The sequence below is a fragment of the Abramis brama genome, assembly GCF_963993115.1.
Source record: "Abramis brama genome assembly, chromosome: 6".
Lineage (NCBI taxonomy): Eukaryota > Metazoa > Chordata > Actinopteri > Cypriniformes > Leuciscidae > Abramis > Abramis brama.
This window is the reverse complement of record NC_139968.1, coordinates 29,246,357-29,266,417: the sequence shown is the minus strand read 5'-3', so window position 1 is coordinate 29,266,417 and position 20,061 is coordinate 29,246,357. Positions and strand designations below refer to the sequence as shown.

The 20,061-nt window shown below is 37.9% G+C and overlaps 2 protein-coding genes across 3 annotated transcripts; both read left to right on the top strand.

Moving 5' to 3' along the window:
• Positions 1–2,375: 2,375 nt before the first annotated feature.
• On the top strand, positions 2,376–8,541 carry LOC311085658 (uncharacterized protein). Its single transcript, XM_084118224.1, has 8 exons — positions 2,376–2,574; positions 4,624–4,764; positions 4,862–5,008; positions 5,109–5,243; positions 6,930–7,076; positions 7,177–7,311; positions 7,388–7,519; positions 8,275–8,541. The coding sequence occupies exons 1-8, from the start codon at positions 2,466–2,468 to the stop codon at positions 8,325–8,327; spliced, it is 999 nt and encodes a 332-aa protein (XP_083974350.1). The 5' UTR covers positions 2,376–2,465; the 3' UTR covers positions 8,328–8,541.
• Positions 8,542–12,429: 3,888 nt separating this feature from the next.
• On the top strand, positions 12,430–19,755 carry LOC311085675 (uncharacterized protein). 2 transcript variants are annotated; one of them, XM_084118254.1, is made up of 7 exons: positions 12,480–12,675; positions 15,520–15,660; positions 15,775–15,921; positions 18,249–18,395; positions 18,504–18,638; positions 18,715–18,846; positions 19,566–19,750. In XM_084118254.1, the coding sequence occupies exons 1-7, from the start codon at positions 12,567–12,569 to the stop codon at positions 19,616–19,618; spliced, it is 864 nt and encodes a 287-aa protein (XP_083974380.1). In that variant the 5' UTR covers positions 12,480–12,566; the 3' UTR covers positions 19,619–19,750. The 2 variants fall into 2 exon arrangements, with proteins under 2 accessions (XP_083974381.1, XP_083974380.1); XM_084118255.1 differs by lacking the exon at positions 18,715–18,846 and having other exon boundaries at positions 12,430–12,675; positions 18,504–18,620; positions 19,566–19,755.
• Positions 19,756–20,061: the final 306 nt, after the last annotated feature.

Below are 20,061 nucleotides of genomic sequence, written 5' to 3'. Positions count from 1 at the left end.
ATCTGTAGATGAGGATTTGTTTGTATATGCTGTGTGTGTGTATGTGTATGTATATATTTGTATTCATGTATTTCTCCGAATGACTTGTATATGCGACCGGAAGATGTTTGCTAAATAAGTTTGTGGTGTCTTTGGCATGACACAGAAATAAAATTTAACTAACTATATATGGTGTGTTTAAAACACTGGCTTATTTGGAGTTTGTTGTTAACCTTTGTTAGAAGTACAAGTAGGCTATTTAACCAAGTATTGAATGATTATTGATACCATTGTTTTCGCTCATTGTCAATTCAGTCTCCCCTAAATTGACTTTTACTTGTTTGTTTTTTTTTGTTTTTTTTTTTTGAGGTGAAGTAATTCTGTGTAATTTCTTTCACAGAATCATGTCAAATGCTTTAGATGGCGATTTTCAATATGAGGAGTGGTGGCCAAATTCAAAAAGTCATTCAACGCTACACGGACGCTTTGTTTGAGGTAATTTTGGCCTTATGACATTAAAAAAAATCTCTTGTTCCTTGTCTAATATTAATGGAATTTTTATTGTTAACTTTTATCTATTCAGGGGACATTCTTTAAAAGACCACCTGTCTTTATCAGAAATGTCCTTTTCACTTTTACAGTTACACAACTAGTGAAGGGTCTTTCTTAAGGGCTCAGTATTGAAGAGGGCAAATGCTGTTTTTTTTGTTTGTTTTTTTTCACTATTCGAACACATTTAATGCAGAACATCTTTTATTGGCATAAGATTATTATGCAGTAAAATAACATGGTTATTTTATTTTAACACAAAAAAAGTACATAATTTACCTAGAAATTAGCCTTTCTTTTTTTTAAACCATATTCTCTTTCCTCAGATGCTGTGATGAGGTGGAGCCCAAATGCTACAGACTCAGACATTAATGCAGCAGTGGAGGAACACCTGAAGAATGCTCCAGGAACAGCTGGGGGTGGTGGATTTAAAAAATGAGCCATAAACAAAACAAAAACCATAAAGCCATAAACTTCATAGACTCTAAAAACTTTTATTTATGGCTTTTTTACAGTAATGCAAGACTGTTAGTAACTGAAACTTACTGCCACAGCTCTGACTTCTATTCATCAATGATGGAATATTATAGAAAGACTCTAAAAATAGAATGTGTTGACTGTTCCTGTACTTTTGTTATATTCTGGTTTGATTAATGTCTGCTTAACCTTAATGTGAAACTGTTAGAGAAAATGCCATTACCACTAACAACTGCAAGACATTTCAAATGTAATATTCACAATAAAATGTTGTGCTTAATTATAGCACAATTTTTTGCTTTAGTCCACAAATAATGTTTTGATGTACACGTGATTAAACGGTTTTATAGACGTTCAGGTCTGACCGGACCGATTTTGGACCTTTTTAGAACCTTTGTCAATTTCAGATGTGTAAAAATAGCCTAAATGATTGCCTTTCACGATGTTACACAATATGGGTGTGATTATTTTATATGCAGGATTATATATAATAATAATATAATAATGTCCCTTCATGTCGCCTTAACTGCTGTGAATATTGTATATACTGCACCGTATTTCTCATCACTTTTTCAGTAAAAACCTCATTAGTCAAAAAAAAAAAAAAAAAAAAAATCAAATCACTGAGGGACAAATGTGAAGAATGTGTGTTATGTGTAAACAATAAAAGCGGTGTCCAGGACCTTGTTTGAGTGCCGTGACCCATTTATTTCCACAGTGTATTTTAGTATTTATGCTCACTTTAGTACAGCTCAGTCCATAGATCTTCATGGGTAAGTTTTTCTTTGTATACCAGTAGTTTCTTCTTGTACAAATGCTGCCTGCAACGCTGCCTCTCTGACACTGTCAAAAACTGTTTGCTTTCCCTCTCACACATCTGCCACTCATCAACTGTGTCTTAGCTTAATGTCTTCCCTGTGATAATGCCCCTAACTTCTATCATACTTCTATCTCCTATTAAGGGGGATCACATTGTATGGTCACTTATTCCTAATATGAACTGTTTCACATAAAACCTCAAATGCAAGACATTGATTGCATGAGATACAGTTGCATACAGTTTGTCTGTACGAGTTTGTAAATGTCAGCCTGTGCCCTTTTGAAGTGTGTACAATTTCTCATCAAACTGTGATAACTGTGAAAACTGTGATTAAATTCAGAATACGTCTGCCATATGTTGCCACCCCTCAAAAATGCCTGCCCCCCTCTCGCCACCCCATAAATATTTTTCTAGATCCGCCCCTGTCTCCTAATTACGGTAATTGTTATTGCATGCTCTTAAGTAGCACTCGGACACACCTGAACGAGTTAATCAGGGTCCTGAACGAGTTAATCAGGGTTTTTAAGATTACACCACTAAAGCTACAGGCAGGTTGGAGACGCACCTAAAATTCCAAAGTTGTATATTTAAAAGTGCCTTAAAACCCTAATTCAGTGCATTTCCAGCAGAGACAGAGTCCATGATCGCAGGTCTCAGGATGACCGCTCGACTTTACTGCTCGTTGGTCGCTGTTTTATTGTGTTCCTCTGTTTGCTGGAGCGTAAGAAACCCGGATGATGGATTCACGGGTGAGATCTTTTAACTTCATTACAGCGCGAAGAAAATTATTTATTTATTTTTAATTTATAATAATTTATTTATTAATAATTTATTTAGTTATTATTTTATTTATTTTTGTGAACAGATCCATTAGTTTGGTTACATTGTTGTTACCAGATATGTAGCCTATGCTCACTTTAATTTAAATTGATATTGATGGCCCCTATTGTAATTGTTAGTTTACTTATTATTATTATTATTATTATTATTATTATTATGTGTGAGTGTGTGTGGCTGTGGCCCTCCAGGAACTGAGTTTGACACCTGTGCTTTATCGGAACCATGTGATTGTCCATGCCAAATTTGGGAACAGCACCACCTACAGGTCATGAGATCTGGAAAATGGCTATTATTGCCAATAACTTTTGAACAGTTTGTCAGAAAATCATGTCTATGGATTCCTTGTCATGCCGAATCTGTGGATACAGCGTTTCACAAGATTGGATGAACCACGTCTACCATTTACTATTATTATTTTTTTTTTTACAATTTAACATCTTCACAAAATTTGGTAGGAATCATTGACAGCATGTCCTGAAAGTACATGAAAAGCTTGAACACAGTGCCACCTAGTGTTTCAGAGATGTACTTTTTTTTGCAAAAAAAAAAATCAAACTTATAACTAGCCTAGTTGTTTTGTTCCCTGGCTTATGCTGATTCGGTCAACGAATCATTTGTAATTTTTCCTAAACTTGACTGTCCGCCATATTGAAGTAAATTAATACGTTTTCATTACTCCTCCTACAAATATAGCCTAATTTTGTCCAAAATTGGCTTTGATCTTTGGACCGAGCTGCACAGAAATGACTGAATGGATTTTCAATATGAACTAAAGTTCATGAGATATTTGTCTCCATAGTTGACCTTGCCTGTATTTGTTGTCTTATGTTAGTTAGCTTAGCATGCTATCCAAATGCCATTCTTCTAATGTGGCTCTTCAGCTATCATTGACCTCAAGCTACATTAGTATTAAATAAGCTTAGCATGTTAATATGGTTAACATGCAAAGTAATTATTGAGTCCTCAGTCTCACACTGAAGGCTCTCCTCTGCAGTTTGGTGAATGGCACAAGCTGCAAACAGTGGCATTTTTTTCACCTCCACTTCTGAACAGTTGTTTCCCCGTAGACATTAGATTTCTGCTGTTTTTGTTCTTCTGGCTCTGCACTGCTGTTGCTGTTTCTTCAGGGGCATGTCCCTGAAATCGCTGGTTGCAGTTTTGTACTTTGTACTTGTCCCTTTATCCCTTTAACAATGATGTACTATTAAGCATGGGGGATAATTAGCCTATAACTTTTAATAATTTATTGAAGTATTACCTTACAAGCCACTTTTGTTAAAGTCTGATTGCATGTTTAATGGGTTCTGTCTGTTTTTCTACAAATGTGTTACTATTTTCTTTGTGTATTAAAATGCTTAATGTAACTCCGTTCAACATAATTATGCCACAAAATATGAATCGCCGTCCATGTTTTATATTAGCATTACAGTGCAGTTGTGGTAGGTTCTGTGCACTTTGTAACGATTTGGGGATAAATGGTATATTTCTAAACTAATTTGACTTGATGCAGATAAATGTGTGGCTGTTATACTTCAGTTTGATACACGCATTGCGAAACCCCCGACTTACAAGTGGCTCCCGGTCTCCTCGATGATCCTCTTGAATCATCTTATAGGGGCCGGTTGGTGCCTGGTGAAACTGAATTGCGTTTCTGTTTCTGATAAAGACTGCTCTAAAGGACACAAATGCAACGATTTGATTGTGGAACTGATTTGATTGTGTGTTCTCCCTGCATTCAACAAGTTTCATTAAATAGTGGATGTCAGAGGTCCTCCAAAAGAAACACCGGAAAAAATGTTGCTGTTGAGTTTCACAAGAAACTGCAAGTGACACATTAAATTAAATGTGAAACTTTGAAGGAGACAGACTGAATCTTTTCATGGTAAATAATTATTTAATGGTGGAGGAGACATTCAGCGTTCAGTAATTATGGTTTCTGTCATGTGTTTGAAATGCAGTAAAGCCAGGAGTGTGTCCAAGCACGGAAGACGGAATGCTAGGACATTGTGCTGAATTTTGTTTCCATGACGGTGACTGTCCAGGGGATGAGAAATGCTGCAGTAATGGATGTGGACATGACTGTACAGCTCCATATAAAGGTAATTATATTTTATTATAGTGTGGATCAGCTTTTTTTTAAATCAATGCATAGTCATTCAACATTCACTGATATGCTGTTATTTAAATGCATGACAGGGAAACCAAAGCCTGGAGTGTGTCCAAACACAAACCCTGGAGTTGAAAGACCATGTATTGAGGCGTGTTCAAATGACCGTGATTGTCCGAAAGATGAGAAATGCTGCAGCACTGGATGTGGACATCGGTGTACAGCTCCATATAAAGGTAATGGGGGAAAACTGACCCAGGCATCAGTAGAACATGCATTGAATGAGACATTCAGCAATCAGTGATCTGGTTTCCCCCTTTTTTTTCTTTCGAATAGCAAAGCCAGGAGTGTGTCCAGTCAAAACCCTTGGAGGAGTGTGTAAGGATTCATGTGTCGATGACAGTGACTGTCCGAACACTGAGAAATGCTGCAGCAATGGATGTGGACGTCAGTGTAGGGCTCCATATACAGGTAGCCTACTTTTATTTTATTAGTGTGTGTGTGGATCAATTCATTTTAATTTAATACAGGCAGTCATTCATCATTTACTAATATGTTATACAAACACATGACAGAGAAACCAAAGCCAGGAGTATGTCCAAAGGATACCATTGGAGCGTGTGTCGAGTCGTGTTCCCATGACAGTGACTGTCCGAACACTGAGAAATTGTGTGTGTGGTGTGTGTGGTGTGGTGTGGTGTGGTGTGTGGTGTGGTGTGGTGTGGTGTGGTGTGTGGTGTGGTGTGTGGTGTGGTGTGTGGTGTGGTGTGTGGTGTGTGGTGTGGTGTGTGGTGTGTGGTGTGGTGTGTGGTGTGGTGTGTGGTGTGGTGTGTGGTGTGTGGTGTGTGGTGTGTGGTGTGGTGTGTGGTGTGGTGTGTGGTGTGGTGTGTGGTGTGTGTGTGGTGTGTGTGTGGTGTGTGTGTGGTGTGTGTGTGGTGTGTGGTGTGTGTGTGGTGTGTGTGTGGTGTGTGTGGTGTGTGTGTGGTGTGTGTGTGGTGTGTGTGTGGTGTGTGTGTGGTGTGTGTGTGGTGTGTGTGTGGTGTGTGTGTGGTGTGTGTGTGGTGTGTGTGTGGTGTGTGTGTGGTGTGTGTGTGGTGTGTGTGTGGTGTGTGTGTGGTGTGTGTGTGGTGTGTGTGTGGTGTGTGTGTGGTGTGTGTGTGGTGTGTGTGTGGTGTGTGTGTGGTGTGTGTGTGGTGTGTGTGTGGTGTGTGTGTGGTGTGTGTGTGGTGTGTGGGAGCGCGCGTGTGTGGTGTGTGTGTGTGGTGTGTGTGTGGTGTGTGTGTGGTGTGTGTGTGGTGTGTGTGTGGTGTGTGTGTGGTGTGTGTGTGGTGTGTGTGTGGTGTGTGTGTGGTGTGTGTGTGGTGTGTGTGTGGTGTGTGTGTGGTGTGTGTGTGGTGTGTGTGTGGTGTGTGTGTGGTGTGTGTGTGGTGTGTGTGTGGTGTGTGGGAGCGCGCGTGTGTGGTGTGTGTGTGTGTGGTGTGTGTGTGTGTGGTGTGTGTGTGTGTGTGTGTGTGTGGTGTGTGTGTGTGTGTGTGGTGTGTGTGTGTGTGGTGTGGTGTGTGTGGTGTGGTGTGTGTGGTGTGGTGTGTGTGGTGTGTGGGAGCGCGCGTGTGTCGGTGTGTGGTGTGTGGTGTGTGCGAGCGCGCGTGTGTCAGTGTGTGTGTCAGCTTTATACAGAGCTCCTAAAGGGACATGGTGGTTTAACAAAAAAACACTTCCTGACTTCCTGTTTAATGTCCCGCTGGCAATGTTTCAGTTGGCTCCGTATGTTAATAGTGAAGCGGTTGCATTGTTCATTAAAATTAGCAATATTCACTGATTCGAACTTCCCAGATCAATAACTTATGAGCTAAACGTTAACTCAAATGTCCCCTCGTTCCAATCATAGTAACATAGAAAACGAGCTGCAAACTAATTTCCTTTATACCAGCTTTATAATCAGTTGATCTATGAGCAGGAAGCTGAGATACAAGCCCGAAGGGACCGTCTACAAAGTGCAAGTCCATTCGGACTTGTCTCTGTCGCCTGCTCATAGATATTTATAAGGCTCATTTTGAGGAATTAGGTTGACGCTCAATGGAACCCTTCAATGTTAACGTATAGAGCTGAAGGCATATGTATGTGCAGTGTGTAATTCAGCATTCATTGATTTGACAGTGAAACCAAAGCCCGGAGTGTGTCCAAACAAAAACCCTGTAGTAGAAAGACCATGTATTGAGGCGTGTTCAAATGACCGTGATTGTCCGAAAGATGAGAAATGCTGCAGCACTGGATGTGGACATCGGTGTACAGCTCCATATAAAGGTAATGGGGGAAAACTGACCCAGGCATCAGTAGAACATGCATTGAATGAGACATTCAGCAATCAGTGATCTGGTTTCCCCCTTTTTTTTCTTTCGAATAGCAAAGCCAGGAGTGTGTCCAGTCAAAACCTTTGTAGGAGTGTGTAAGGATTCGTGTGTCGATGACAGTGACTGTCCGAACACTGAGAAATGCTGCAGCAATAGATGTGGACGTCAGTGTAGGGCTCCATACATAGGTATGTGTTAGTGTGTGGGTCAGCTCTTTCTTTTAAATGCAGTGAGGCATTCATTGATAATGTTTTGCAAACACAGATAAACCAAAGCCAGGAGTGTGTCCAAGCGAAGTCCTCGAACCAGGAGTGTGTACCAAGTCATGTTCCTATGACCGTGACTGTCCGAACAATGAGAAATGCTGCAGCATTCGTCAATGTGGACTACAATGTGGTATTTATTTATTATTATTATTATTATTATTATAATTATTATATATTTTTTTTTTTATGAATGCCGCCATAGCCTAATTTTTTTTTTATAGCCTAGTTCAATATATAATTTTTAGCTACTTATTTTTCTTTGTTTTGAATACTGCTGAATTTAAAGGATTTGTCGTGGAGTGAGGGGTAAATTGCGTAGGCTATAGTGTTTGTTGATATAGGTTTAGTTTTATTTTCCTGCACTTAATTACAATACATATAAATTAAGTTAAATGTTTGCAAATGAGGTTAACATATTTTTTTGCAGTAAGACCAATTTCTCTTTCAACATAACTTCCTCTTTTTGGCCAGGTTACATTTCTCTGTGGCGTAGACTCTAGAGATGAGGCTTTAAAACCATGAGATTTTAGGGCAGTGATATTCAAATGACGATTGTTTTCAGTCGCCACATTAATCAACCTACGATCATTTATACGATCTGATTGGCAGCGTACTAATGTTAAATTTCTGTGCTCGAATCTGCGCTTGTTTCTACGTTGGACTGGCATTGAGAATGATAAAATAATTAAGACAAACATTTATCAAAGTACCTGAATTTAGCCCATATCACCATTTCAAGATTGTGCTTTACAAAATAAAGATTCATAATACTTGGAATACAACTTGCTCCAAGTAAAACTTGTTCATGCTTTGAGTTTTGTGCTGTGTTTCTGAAATTGAATGACTCTAAATGCACTGACTAAAGCTGAATTTGTATCCATGCAGTGGCGCCTGGTAATTGTAATGGACCTTTCTTGTGCCCACCACCGGATCAATGATGGCCAATGTCCTGCCAGACTGAAGTGTTGCCCAACCACCTGTGGCCATTGCAGTTACCACTGCTGATGATTTAACGGAAAGAGTCCTCTGAGATTGATTTTGCGTACCATACTTGAGGACTGACTTTTCACCAAATAAATCTGTTTAGTAAAACATTCCTCTGTTTTTTAATTTTTTTTTATTGTAATTATTTTTAAAACGCTTTTCTACATGAGCTTGGCAGCAAGAGTGTACTTCAGTGTAAAGCTTTTCAATTACTTTCTTTTTGTCAAAGAACCAGGAATGAAACCAAAAATGTAGGTTAAAACTGATGCAATGGTTTAACAGTTTTAAAAGACTTTCAGTATTTAGCGTGTCTAAAAATGTATCTAAAGACTCCATGTATTTATTTTTTGGATGTGACCGATGGAGTGAAGAACACCGGGGCTGGATCTATTTATTCAGAGACGGAGTGGGAAAAAACTTAAAAGCAAAAAAGAGAGAGTGTGTGGCCTTGTGTACAGGAATGGCAAAAACAGTGTAGAGGACGGCAGCCCTTGCTCTGTTGTCAGGGTCATTTCCACTCATGGTCGTTTAGGGCCATCGACAAAGATGACTAGTGGGTGCAGTTTGAGTGTAGATGGGACAAGGCTGTAGGAGTGCTGCGGTTCCTCAGTCTGTTGCTGCTGTTGAAACTCTAATGGCTAGTTCACACTACAGGATTTTAAGCCCGATTTGCAAGCAACAGCCAATGATCGCCTTATGACATTACAAAAGCCTTTTGTATTTGTAACCATCGTTGCCAAACCACAACAGGCAGCTGCTTTTTCATTATGTTTTACTCACCTCCAACTCTCTCTGACAGACAATCCCTGCTGCCCATGTGTGCTTATCCATCCTTTCACCCATATTATTACTTTTTTTTTCTTTTTTTTTCTGGGTCCTAAACAGATCATTGCGCAAACTACATGTTTTTTTTTTTTTGCCAATTTTGTCCTGCCGTCTATTTTCAAATAGACAATGCGCCATTGGAATGTGGCATTTCCCATTCCACTTCTTGTGCATGTTTTCGTGACAAAATGTGGTTTCGGGACCGAATAGAGTCGTTGGGTGACAGAGTTGTTGTCAGCTTGTGTAGTGTGTGTAACCCCCTGTTGCAGATCATTTATGTAGTGTCAAATATGGTGAGAACACCACAATGACTTCAACACTCCAGAGCAAGTCATGTAGTCTAAATAGCACAGCAATCTGCCGACATTTAAAGTTGTGTAGTGTGAACTAGGCATAAGAGAACTACTGGACTTTGCCCTTTTTGATGCAGAGCATTTTTTTTACAGTGTGGTTTTTGTGAAACTGGGTACAATATATTGCACCTATTTGTATTCTCGGGGCCATTTAACTATAAAATGATGCAGTCTTTGTTAATAGGCTTTCATTCTGTTGGCAAGGCTTCAATTTAAAATTTTACTTTCACTCGAGACAGTCCGAATGGTAATGAAAATATGCATCTTTCAGATTCACTGAGAAAAACCAATCACCTGGGCGCACTTGTGAGGATTTGTTTCAAAGTTTGCATTTTGATGCCTGAGATCTAAGATGCACCTGAGGCCGCTATACTTTTTACTTTTCTTTTAAATTGTTAAAATGTGTATTTTGAAGGGTTAATAGTAAATGCCTTATATTTTGCCAATAAAGAGGACTTTTAAATCCACCATAAAGAGGTACATATAACACTGAAAACCTTAAATAATGCCCTGCACTTATTTAATGAAAAGTTTTTTTGATCATTGCTTGACCAGCTAAAAAAAGTGGCCAAAACCCCTCTAACCATCCAGAAGGCCAACCAACTTAGGATGGTTTTAGCTGTGTGCTTTTCTTCCAGCAGGGCTACTGTACTGTAAATACTGTAAAGATGCCATTTGTATTTTTTTATGCATTATTGATGTTTTAGTCATCTCCATTTTGAATAATAGTTTAAAAGAAATGGCAGTTTTAGACTTGCTCGGCTATCCTGACTCATAATCTGTTTCTACCACAAACACTTAAAGGATGAAGTCAGATCTCTGCTGATGATGCTGTGCAACTTGTTTCGCTAGTATGACTGTTAATGGCTTCTGAAAAAATTAAATTATATCAATCCTGTTTTTTTTTTTTGTTTTTTTTTTTTAATGCTGATGTCTTCAATGAAATGAGCTCTAAGTGGCAATTTGCAAGTGATCTGATGTCAGTAGACCACTTTTGATATACAAGATAAAAATCTCTTAATTTTATTATAGTCTGAGTTGAACCACGTTTAATGTAAAAACAGCAAAAACTAAAAACCAGTGATTGAGCAAAACTCACCCTCTTACCAATTATAATGAAGACTAAAATTGCATTATTTAATATTTTCAGTATTGTTCTTTATTAATCTTCATAATTGGATGTTTATTTGAAGTTTAAGTGAATAAGAAAGTGTATGAGCTGCACAAGCAAAAATTGCATGGACATTGGTATCATATGTCAGGCACATGGAGCAAAGATTATTGTAGGTGTGTAATGTAGCATTATGTTTTCCACTGATGCATATATGGACTAAGAATGTATACACTAAAGGACAGTATTCTTTATATTTAAAGTGGATTGTGCCACATGTAAGAAAGAGGCATACGTCTATTTTTAACATAAACCAACATGTTGTTTTGTTTTTTTAGCGCAATTTTCCACCGGACAAATTGCGATTAACTCATGATTTCTGTTCTGTACGTCTGTGCGCACCAATCTTGCACTTCTATCTACTCCTCAACCAGGAGACTTCGGGTTTTCGGCATTATGTTAAGGAAGGTCTAATCTCGGGAACGCACAAAAAAAATCCAGGAAAAGATTTACTATCTCTTAGTGTTGTGATCCCATGAGGTGAGAAAATTGCGCTAAAACACTCACCGAGTTTTTATTACTTGTTTGTACCTGGTAAGGAATTGAAATTAATACTGCTCCAGAGAAACACACACAGTTGGCATGGACATAGATTTCTTCATTTTTTTTCTCCTATGGCTAATGACTAAAAAAAAAAATATTGAAAATAGTTTCAAACAAAGCCACATCAGAACTGTTGCACATCTCCAAGCAATGGCGATTCATGAAGAATCTGTTTTGAATGATAAAATTGAATGACCAACCCAATAGGCGAGCGAATAAGTTTGTAGGCTACAAATTCTTAGTATTCATAGGAGTTGGCGAGAATTACCTGGGTGACATACTAATTCTCGCGAGATTCAGACTAATTATAGTGCCTAATTATAGTGCATTTGGATATGCCTATACTTGCCTACTATATAGTAGGAGAAAACCGTACGTTAAGGAGTAGTATGTCGAAACATACGGAGCCCCTAAAGGGACGTGGTGGTGGAAATTTTTTTAGGTTGGGAGAATTTTTTTTTTCAAATCTTTTGCGTTCCCTCGCAAAACTTTTGCGTTCCCTCGCAAAATTATTTGCGTTCCCACGCAAAACTTTTGCGTTCCCTCGCAAAGATATTTGCGTTCCCACGCAAAGTTTTGCGTTCCCTCGCAAAGATATTTGCGTTCCCACGCAAAACCTGTTTTGAGCTCGGACAGACACTTCCTGTTTAATGTCACGCTGGCAGTGTTTCAGAGCTCCATACATTAATGGAGCGTTTCATAGTGTTTGAACTTGGACTCAAATATAAAGAAATGCGGTCAGTGCTTAACTCAAGGAGTTCAGTGAAGCGGGCAATATTCACATAGGCTATTCGAACGTCTCTATTCTTGAGCTAAACGTTGTTAAAGCACAAACGACACCTTTAATGTGTTTTGCAGTTTTTTTGTTGTGGTTGTTGTCTAATCAGAGACAAATAGGCTACTCTTCCTTTATAGCCTGTTATAGCTACAAATGTGTTAATAAAATGTCCAAACTTATCAAACCGATCCGAGATCAGGTAAAAACATATTGACTTTTGTTAATGGGTGTGATCATAGGGTGATCGTCCACTAGTGGCAAACGTTTCAAAACAGTTGTGACGCACCGAAGTATGTCATCTCCTAATTACGGTAGCCTAATTATTACGCGCTCTTGAGTAGTACTTGAACACACCTGAACGAGCTAATTTAAGATTAAAGCAGCGTCTTTAAGATTACACCATAAATACAGACAGGTTGGTTGGAGTTGCACCTCAAACTCTAAAGTTGTATCTTTAAAACGCGTTTTCAATAAGCGCGTTAAAATCCTCTATTTCCGTGCATTTCCAGCAGAGACAGAGTCCATGATCGCAGGCCTCAGGATGACAGCTCGACTTTACTGCTCGTTGGTCGCTGTTTTATTGTGTTCCTCTGTTTGCTGGAGCGAAAGAAACCCAGATGATCGATTCACAGGTGAGAACTTTTAAGTTCATTATAGCGCGAAGAAAATATGTAAACAACCTAAACAAAATATGACTTTATAGGCACATCTCAGACTCAGAACAGTTTATTTAGTATACAGTAGAGAGACGTCCAGTGAGAGTTAAACTTTGTATGTTGTAGTTCTAAATAGTTAAGTTTAATCCTTTATGTGTGGCATGTTTTTTTCCCCAATAAATAAAAAAATAAAAAATAAAAAAATAAAAAAAAAAATAATAAAAAAAAAAAAAAAATTTATATATATATATATATATATATATATATATATATATATATATATATATATATATATATATATATATATATATATATATATATATATATATATATATATATATATATAATTTTTTTTTTTTTTTTTTTTTTTTGACCATCCATTAGTTTGGTTACACCATTGTTACCAGATGTATGCTCACTGTCTACTTAATTTTTTTAGGATAGCCCCTATTGTAATTGTTAGTTTACAATATTCACTTTTCAAATGGTTTAACTTTTTTTTTTTTTTACTTTTGATCTAGAAAAATGACATGCATGCTTCTTGCATTCAACATATTAAATTAAGACTCTGCCATTATAGTAGTGGTCATTTTGAAAAGTACATTATTCTGATTTTTCGCTACTTCAGATTTTGCTCAGATCTTAATTGCTTCAAAAAATTGCCTCAAATGATCTTTGGACTGAAATGCATCTTTGTTCAAAAGTCATGACGTCAGAAAGCACACCATGTCGACCCAAAGGTTCTGAGGCTGTATCCCGGCCAAACTTTTGATCAATCTAAACAAAAATTGGTATGCTTTATCGCAGGGGTGTCAAACACAGTTCCTGGTGGGCCACAGCACTGCAGAGTTTAGCTTCAACCCTAATTAAACACACCTGACCAGCTAATCAAGTCCTTCAAGCTTATTTGAAGTGTGTGAGTGTGTAAGCAGGGTTGGAACAAAACTTTGTAGGGCTGTGGCCCTCCAAGAACTGAGTTTGACACCTGCCCGGTTGCATAAAGCAACTTAAGTGTAATTTTCCCTTAAGTTCGCCCATATGTTTCCCTTAAACCTAAGGGTGTTGCAGAAAAAAACCATTATGTGTTACTTAAGGGAATACTTAAGGAAAAAACTTAAAGTGCTTTATGCAACCGTGATTTATCGGAATCATGATGTGATTGTCCATGCCAAATTTGGGAAAAGCACCACCTACAGGTCATGAGATCTGGAAAATGGCTATTATTGCCATTAACTTTTGAACAGTTTGTCAGAAAATCATATCTATGGATTCCTTGTGTCATGCCAGATCTGTGGATACAGAGTTTCACTGGATTGGATAAACCACGTGTCTACCATTTTGAATTTTGACATAAATTGCAATATCCTGTTTTTTTTTTTTTTACAATTTAGCATAATTCGGTATGTCATCAACAGCATGTCCTGAGAAGCTTGAACAGAGCCAACTAGTGTTCCAGAGATGTACTTTATTCGGACAATGTATCATTTGTCACTTTCCTTAAATGTGACTGTCTGCCATATTGAAGTATATGAAGTAACGGTTGAATAACAGTTTTCATTACTCCTTCAACAAGTTTAGCCTAATTTTGTCCAAAATTGTCTTTGATCTTTAGACCGAGCCGCGCATAAATGACTGAATGGATTTTTTATATGAATTAAAGTTCCTGAGATTTTTCTCCTTAGTTGACCTTTCCTGTATTTGTTGCCTTATGTTAGTTAGCTTAGCATTCTACTTGGTAAGCATGCTATCCAAATGCCATTCTTCTAATGTAGCTCCTCAGCTATCAGGTTGACCATAAGCTACATTTAGCATTTTAATATGGTTACACTCACACTGAAGGCTCTCCTCTGCAGTTTGGTGAGTCAGTGTCAACTGAATGGCGCAAGCTGCAAACAGTGGCATTTTTCACCTCTACTTCTGAACCGCTATTTCCCCATGTACATTAGGTTTGTGCTGTTTATGTTCTTCTGGCTCTGCACTGCTGTTGCTGTTTCTTCAGGGGCATGGCCCCGAAATCGCTGCTTGCAGTTTTGTACTTGTTCTTTTTACCCCTTTAACATGCACCATTAAGCATGGGGGATAATTATAACTTGTAATTATTTATTGAAGTTTTACCTTACAAGCTACTTTTGTTTAAAAAAAGACTCATTGCATGTGTTTAATGGTTTCTGTCTGTTTTGCTACAAATGTGTTACTATTTTCTTTTTTGTGTATTAAAATGTTCAACATAATTGTCACAAAATAATAACCACCGTCCATGTTATATATTAGCATTACAATGCACTAGTAGAGGTAGGTTGAGGTTCTGTGTTGTAATGGCACTTTGTAACAATTTAGGGATAAATGGTAGATTTCTAAACTTATTTAACTTGATGCAGATAAATGTGTGGCTGTTATACTTCAGTCTGATACAAAACCCCCGTCTTACAAGTGGAAAAAGCACTACCGGTCTCCCCGATGATCCTCTTGAATCTTCTGTATAGGGGCTGGTTGGTGCCTGGTGAAACTGAATTGCGTCCCGTCGAGGATGTTTCTGATAAAGACTGCTCTGAAGGACACGAATGCAACGATTTGATTGTTGAACTGATTTGATTGTGTTCCGCCATTTAATGAAACTTGTTGAATGCAGGGAGATGTCAGAGGTCCTCCAAAAGAAACACTGAAAAAAGTTGCTATGGAGTTTCACAAATAATTACAAAAACTGCAAGTGACATATTAAATTAAAAGTGAAACTTTGAAGGAGACAGACATTTTTTTTTTTTTTAATGGAGACATTCAGCGTTCAGTAATTATGGTTTCTGTCATGTGTTTGAAATGCAGTAAAGCCAGGAATGTGTCCAAGCACGGAAGACGGAATGCTAGGACATTGTGCTGAATTTTGTTTCCATGACGGTGACTGTCCAGGGGATGAGAAATGCTGCAGTAATGGATGTGGACATGACTGTACAGCTCCATATACAGGTAGCCTATATATATTATGTTGTGGATCAGCTTTTTTTTAATTTATTTTTATCAAAATACAGTCAGGGAGTCATTCAGCATTCACTGATATGCTGTTATTTAAACCCATGACAGCGAAACCAAAGCCTGGAGTGTGTCCAAGCAAAGACATTGACATAGGATTTTTAAACTGTACGTCATGTGTGAATGACGGTGACTGTCCGAACGACAAGAAATGCTGCATCATTGGATGTGGACGTCACTGTATGGCTCCAAATGCAGGTATTTATATTTGGTGCTGTCAAGTAATTAATTGCATCAACAAAAAATCAGTAATTTTAATCATGTTTAAAAAACATTGAAGTTTAATGTTTTATAATGTAGTAATTGCACAGTTTCCAAATTAATGTCGAAACAACTTAAAGTATTTGACATGCTTGTTTAATGGTATCTCTTATGAATGAACGCCATTTAACCCTCAGACGGTCTTTGTTTTCCAGTCACATGCTGGGCCTTCCCGGTCAGAAGTGACCGGAGGCCTAAAAATGAAACTTCCTCCATCCCAGTAAAACCAATGCAATTTATTTTTGTTCTATAATATTTATTCTTTTTAATTTAGTATTTTGAGATCATTTTATTGAATTTATTAATATTTATGCAATATTTATGGTCTATTTTTGCCATTGAAAATAATTAAAAAATTTATATAAATATATGTATTTAAAAAAAAAAAAATTATACAGTATTTTAGTTTAATATAGAGTCTAGGCCAGGGTTCACCAATCTCGGTCCTGGAGGGCCGCTGTCCTGCAGAGTTTAGCTCCAACCCCAATTAAACACACCTGAACCAGCTAATCAAGGTCTCACTAGGCATACTAGAAACTGTCAAACAGGTGTGTTGGAGCTGGTTGGAGCTAAACTCTGCAGGACAGCGGCCCTCCAGGACCGAGATTGGTGAACCCTGGTCTAGGCCTTCAAAAAAAAAATGTTTGAAGCAGATTAGCACCATCTGGTGAGAGTATGGAGGAAAAGCGTAGGAGCAGGGTGTAACCACTAGATGGCATCTACAGTTCTCTATGGAGAGGCATGTGAATTCCCCAGCTGTTTATGGACACATTTACTTTTTTTTTGTACAGAATTTGTAACAAAAAATGCAATTCATTCAATTATAACACTTTTTGTAAAATAATATTACATTTTTTTTATTTCTTTTATTTTTTTTAATTTTTTTTTCAATTTCCCATTCATTTTCTATGGGGGACATTTTTGACCGAAGACCACAAGTGTGACTATTTTTTTTACGACCACTTAGCATGCTCGGATCATGACCTCAATTTTTTTTTGTATTCACATACCTAATGCCACAAAAGTCACCAAGTTTCATAACATTCCGATGAAGCTGTGATTTTTAGAAATTCAAAACAGAAAATTTATCGGTCAGAAATGACCGAGGACCGTCTGAGGGTTAAAGGTTACTTCACCTGAAAATGAAAATTAGTCCATGATTTACTCGCAGTGAAGCCATCCTAGGTGAATATGACATTATTCTTTCTGATGAAAAAAGTCCTGGCTCTTCCAAGCTTTATAATGGGAGTCTGAGTATATAGGTTTGAGGTTCATCAAAGTGCATCCACCGATGATAAAAGTCCTCGACACGAAACATATCTATTTAACTTTATCGACTAAAATAACTAGCTTCCGGCAGACGGCCTTACGCAAGTCGATTTGAGCCGAAAGAGTAACCCTTGAACTTGATGCACAATATAATGGCGAACGCGGTTGCACTGTTTGTTTGAACCGCGAGAGGCAAAACCAATTTGTTTTGCAACATTGCGAGAAGCTGCTTCCTTGTCATTCTGATTTCTGACTTATAATTTTAAAGCTGTGCAGCAAACAAGCTACAAAAAAACAAATTAGTGTTTTTTATAAGCTGTCGAGTGTCGACACCAAAAAACAAGCGTTTAAGGACACAAAAGTGGATACTTGAAAATGCAAATTAGCCTCGCATCCACTTGCTCACACTTGCTCCGCCTCAGTACTCGCTCAAATTGAGGTAAACGCTGAACGTACTGCACAATGGTGTCGACTCGGGACACTAACGGTTACTCGCGACTGTCGCCAGATTTTAAATAATACGGGCACCGGAGGAGTTAAAACGCCCTCGGAATGGCAGGGGCTAGAAAGTAATATTCAGTTGGAAGTCATAAACAATTTCACCGCTAGATGGGAGAAAATCCTACACTGTATTTAATACGAGATTTATAATCAGTTGATCTCTGTGAGCAGGCAGCTGAGAGACCAGTCTGAAGGGACCGTCTACAAAGTGCAAAATCAGAAAAGAAAGACGTTCCATTCGGACGTCTCTGTCGCCTGCTCATAGAGCGATTTATAAGGCTCATTTTGTGGAATTGGGTTGAAGCTCAATGGAATCCTTCAATGTTAACGTATGGAGCTGTCTGAATTCGCAACAAATTGCGAGAGAATGCAAAAGTGTTTTTTTTTGTTTTGTTTTTTTTGCCATCCCATATTTTTCCACCACCTTGCCCATTTAGAGCCTCTGAAGGCATATGTATGTGCAGTGTGTAATTCAGCATTCACTGATATGACAGCAAAACCAAAGCCCGGAGTGTGTCCAAACACAAACCCTGGAGTTGAAAGACCATGTATTGAGGCGTGTTCCGATGACAGTGATTGTCCGAAAGATGAGAAATGCTGCAGCACTGGGTGTGGACATCTGTGTACAGCTCCATATAAAGGTAATGGGGGGAAAACTGACCCAGGCATCAGTAGAACATGCATTGAATTAGACATTCAGCAATCAGTGATCTGGTTTCCCTGTCTTTTTTTTTTTTTTTTTTTAATAGCAAAGCCAGGAGTGTGTCCAGTCAAAACCTTTGTAGGAGTGTGTAAGGATTCGTGTGTCGATGACAGTGACTGTCCGAACACTGAGAAATGCTGCAGCAATAGATGTGGACGTCAGTGTAGGGCTCCATACGTAGGTATGTGTTAGTGTGTGGGTCAGCTCTTTCTTTTAAATGCAGTGAGGCATTCATTGATAATGTTTTGCAAACACAGATAAACCAAAGCCAGGAGTGTGTCCAAGCGAAGTCCTCGAACCAGGAGTGTGTACCAAGTCATGTTCCTATGACCGTGACTGTCCGAACAATGAGAAATGCTGCAGCATTCGTCTATGTGGACTACAATGTGGTATTATTATTATTATTATTATTATTATTATATATTTTTTATGAATGCCGCCATAGCCTAATTTGTTTATTTTATAGCCTAGTTCAATATACAGTGAACTTCTTTTTCTTTCTTGTTTTGAATACCACTGAATTTAAAGGATTTGTCATGGAGTGAGGGGTAAATTGCGTAGGCTATAGTGTTTGTTGATATAGGTTTAGTTTTATTTGCCTGCATTTAATTGCAATACTTATAAATTAAGTTAAATGTTTGCAAATGAGGTTAACATATTTGTTTGCAGTAAGACCAATTTCTCTTTCAACATAACTTCCTCTTTTTGGCCAGGTTACATTTCTCTGTGGCGTAAACTCTAGAGATGAATTTAAGGCAGTGATATTCAAATGACGATTGTTTTCAGCCACCACATTAATCAACATATGATCATTCATAGGATCTGATTGGCTGCGTACTAATGTTAAATTTCTGTGCTCGAATCAGCGCTTGTTTATATGTTGGATTGACATTGAGAATGATAAAAGTTAAGACAAGCATTTATCAAGTACCTGAATTTAGCCCATATCACCATTTCAAGATTGTGCTTTACAAAATAAAGATTCATAATACTTGGAATACAACTTGCTCCAAGTAAAACCTGTTCATGCTTTGAGTTTTGTGCTGTGTTTCTGAAATTGAATGACTCTAAATGCACTGACTAAAGCTAAATATTTGTATCCATGCAGTGACGCCTGGTACTTGTAATGGACCTTTCTTTTGCCCACCACCGGATCAATGATGGCCAATGTCTTGCCAGACTGAAGTGTTGCCCAACCACCTGTGCTGGTTTAACTATCGAAAAGAGTCCTCTGAGATTGATTTTGCGTGTCATACTTGAGGACTGACTTTTTACCAAATAAATCTGTTTAGTAAAACATTCCTCTGGGTTTTTATTTATTTATTATTTTTAAACACTTTTCTACATGAGCTTGGCAGCAAAAGTGTACTTCAGTGTAAGGCTTTTCAATTATTTATTTATTTTTTATTTTTTTTAAAGAACCAGAAATGAAACCAAAAATGTAGGTTAAAAGTTTTAAAATACTTCAGTATTTAGCGTGTCTAAAAATGTATCTAAAGACTCCATGTATTTATTTTTGGATTAGACCCAATGTCTGACTAATGTGACTGGAGTGAAGAACATCGGGGCTGGATCTATGTATTCAGAGACCTAGTGGGAAAAAA

Bases quoted from the DNA above. Each gene is read 5' to 3' on its own strand.
- LOC311085658 (XM_084118224.1), top strand. From the start codon at position 2,466: ATGATCGCAGGTCTCAGGATGACCGCTCGACTTTACTGCTCGTTGGTC. The intron at 7,312-7,387 runs GTATGTGTTAGT...TTGCAAACACAG, and splicing joins GTGTAGGGCTCCATACATAG to ATAAACCAAAGCCAGGAGTG. The intron at 7,520-8,274 runs GTATTTATTTAT...GTATCCATGCAG, and splicing joins TCAATGTGGACTACAATGTG to TGGCGCCTGGTAATTGTAAT.
- LOC311085675 (XM_084118254.1), top strand. From the start codon at position 12,567: ATGATCGCAGGCCTCAGGATGACAGCTCGACTTTACTGCTCGTTGGTC. The intron at 18,396-18,503 runs GTAATGGGGGGA...TTTTTTTAATAG, and splicing joins GTGTACAGCTCCATATAAAG to CAAAGCCAGGAGTGTGTCCA. The intron at 18,847-19,565 runs GTATTATTATTA...GTATCCATGCAG, and splicing joins TCTATGTGGACTACAATGTG to TGACGCCTGGTACTTGTAAT.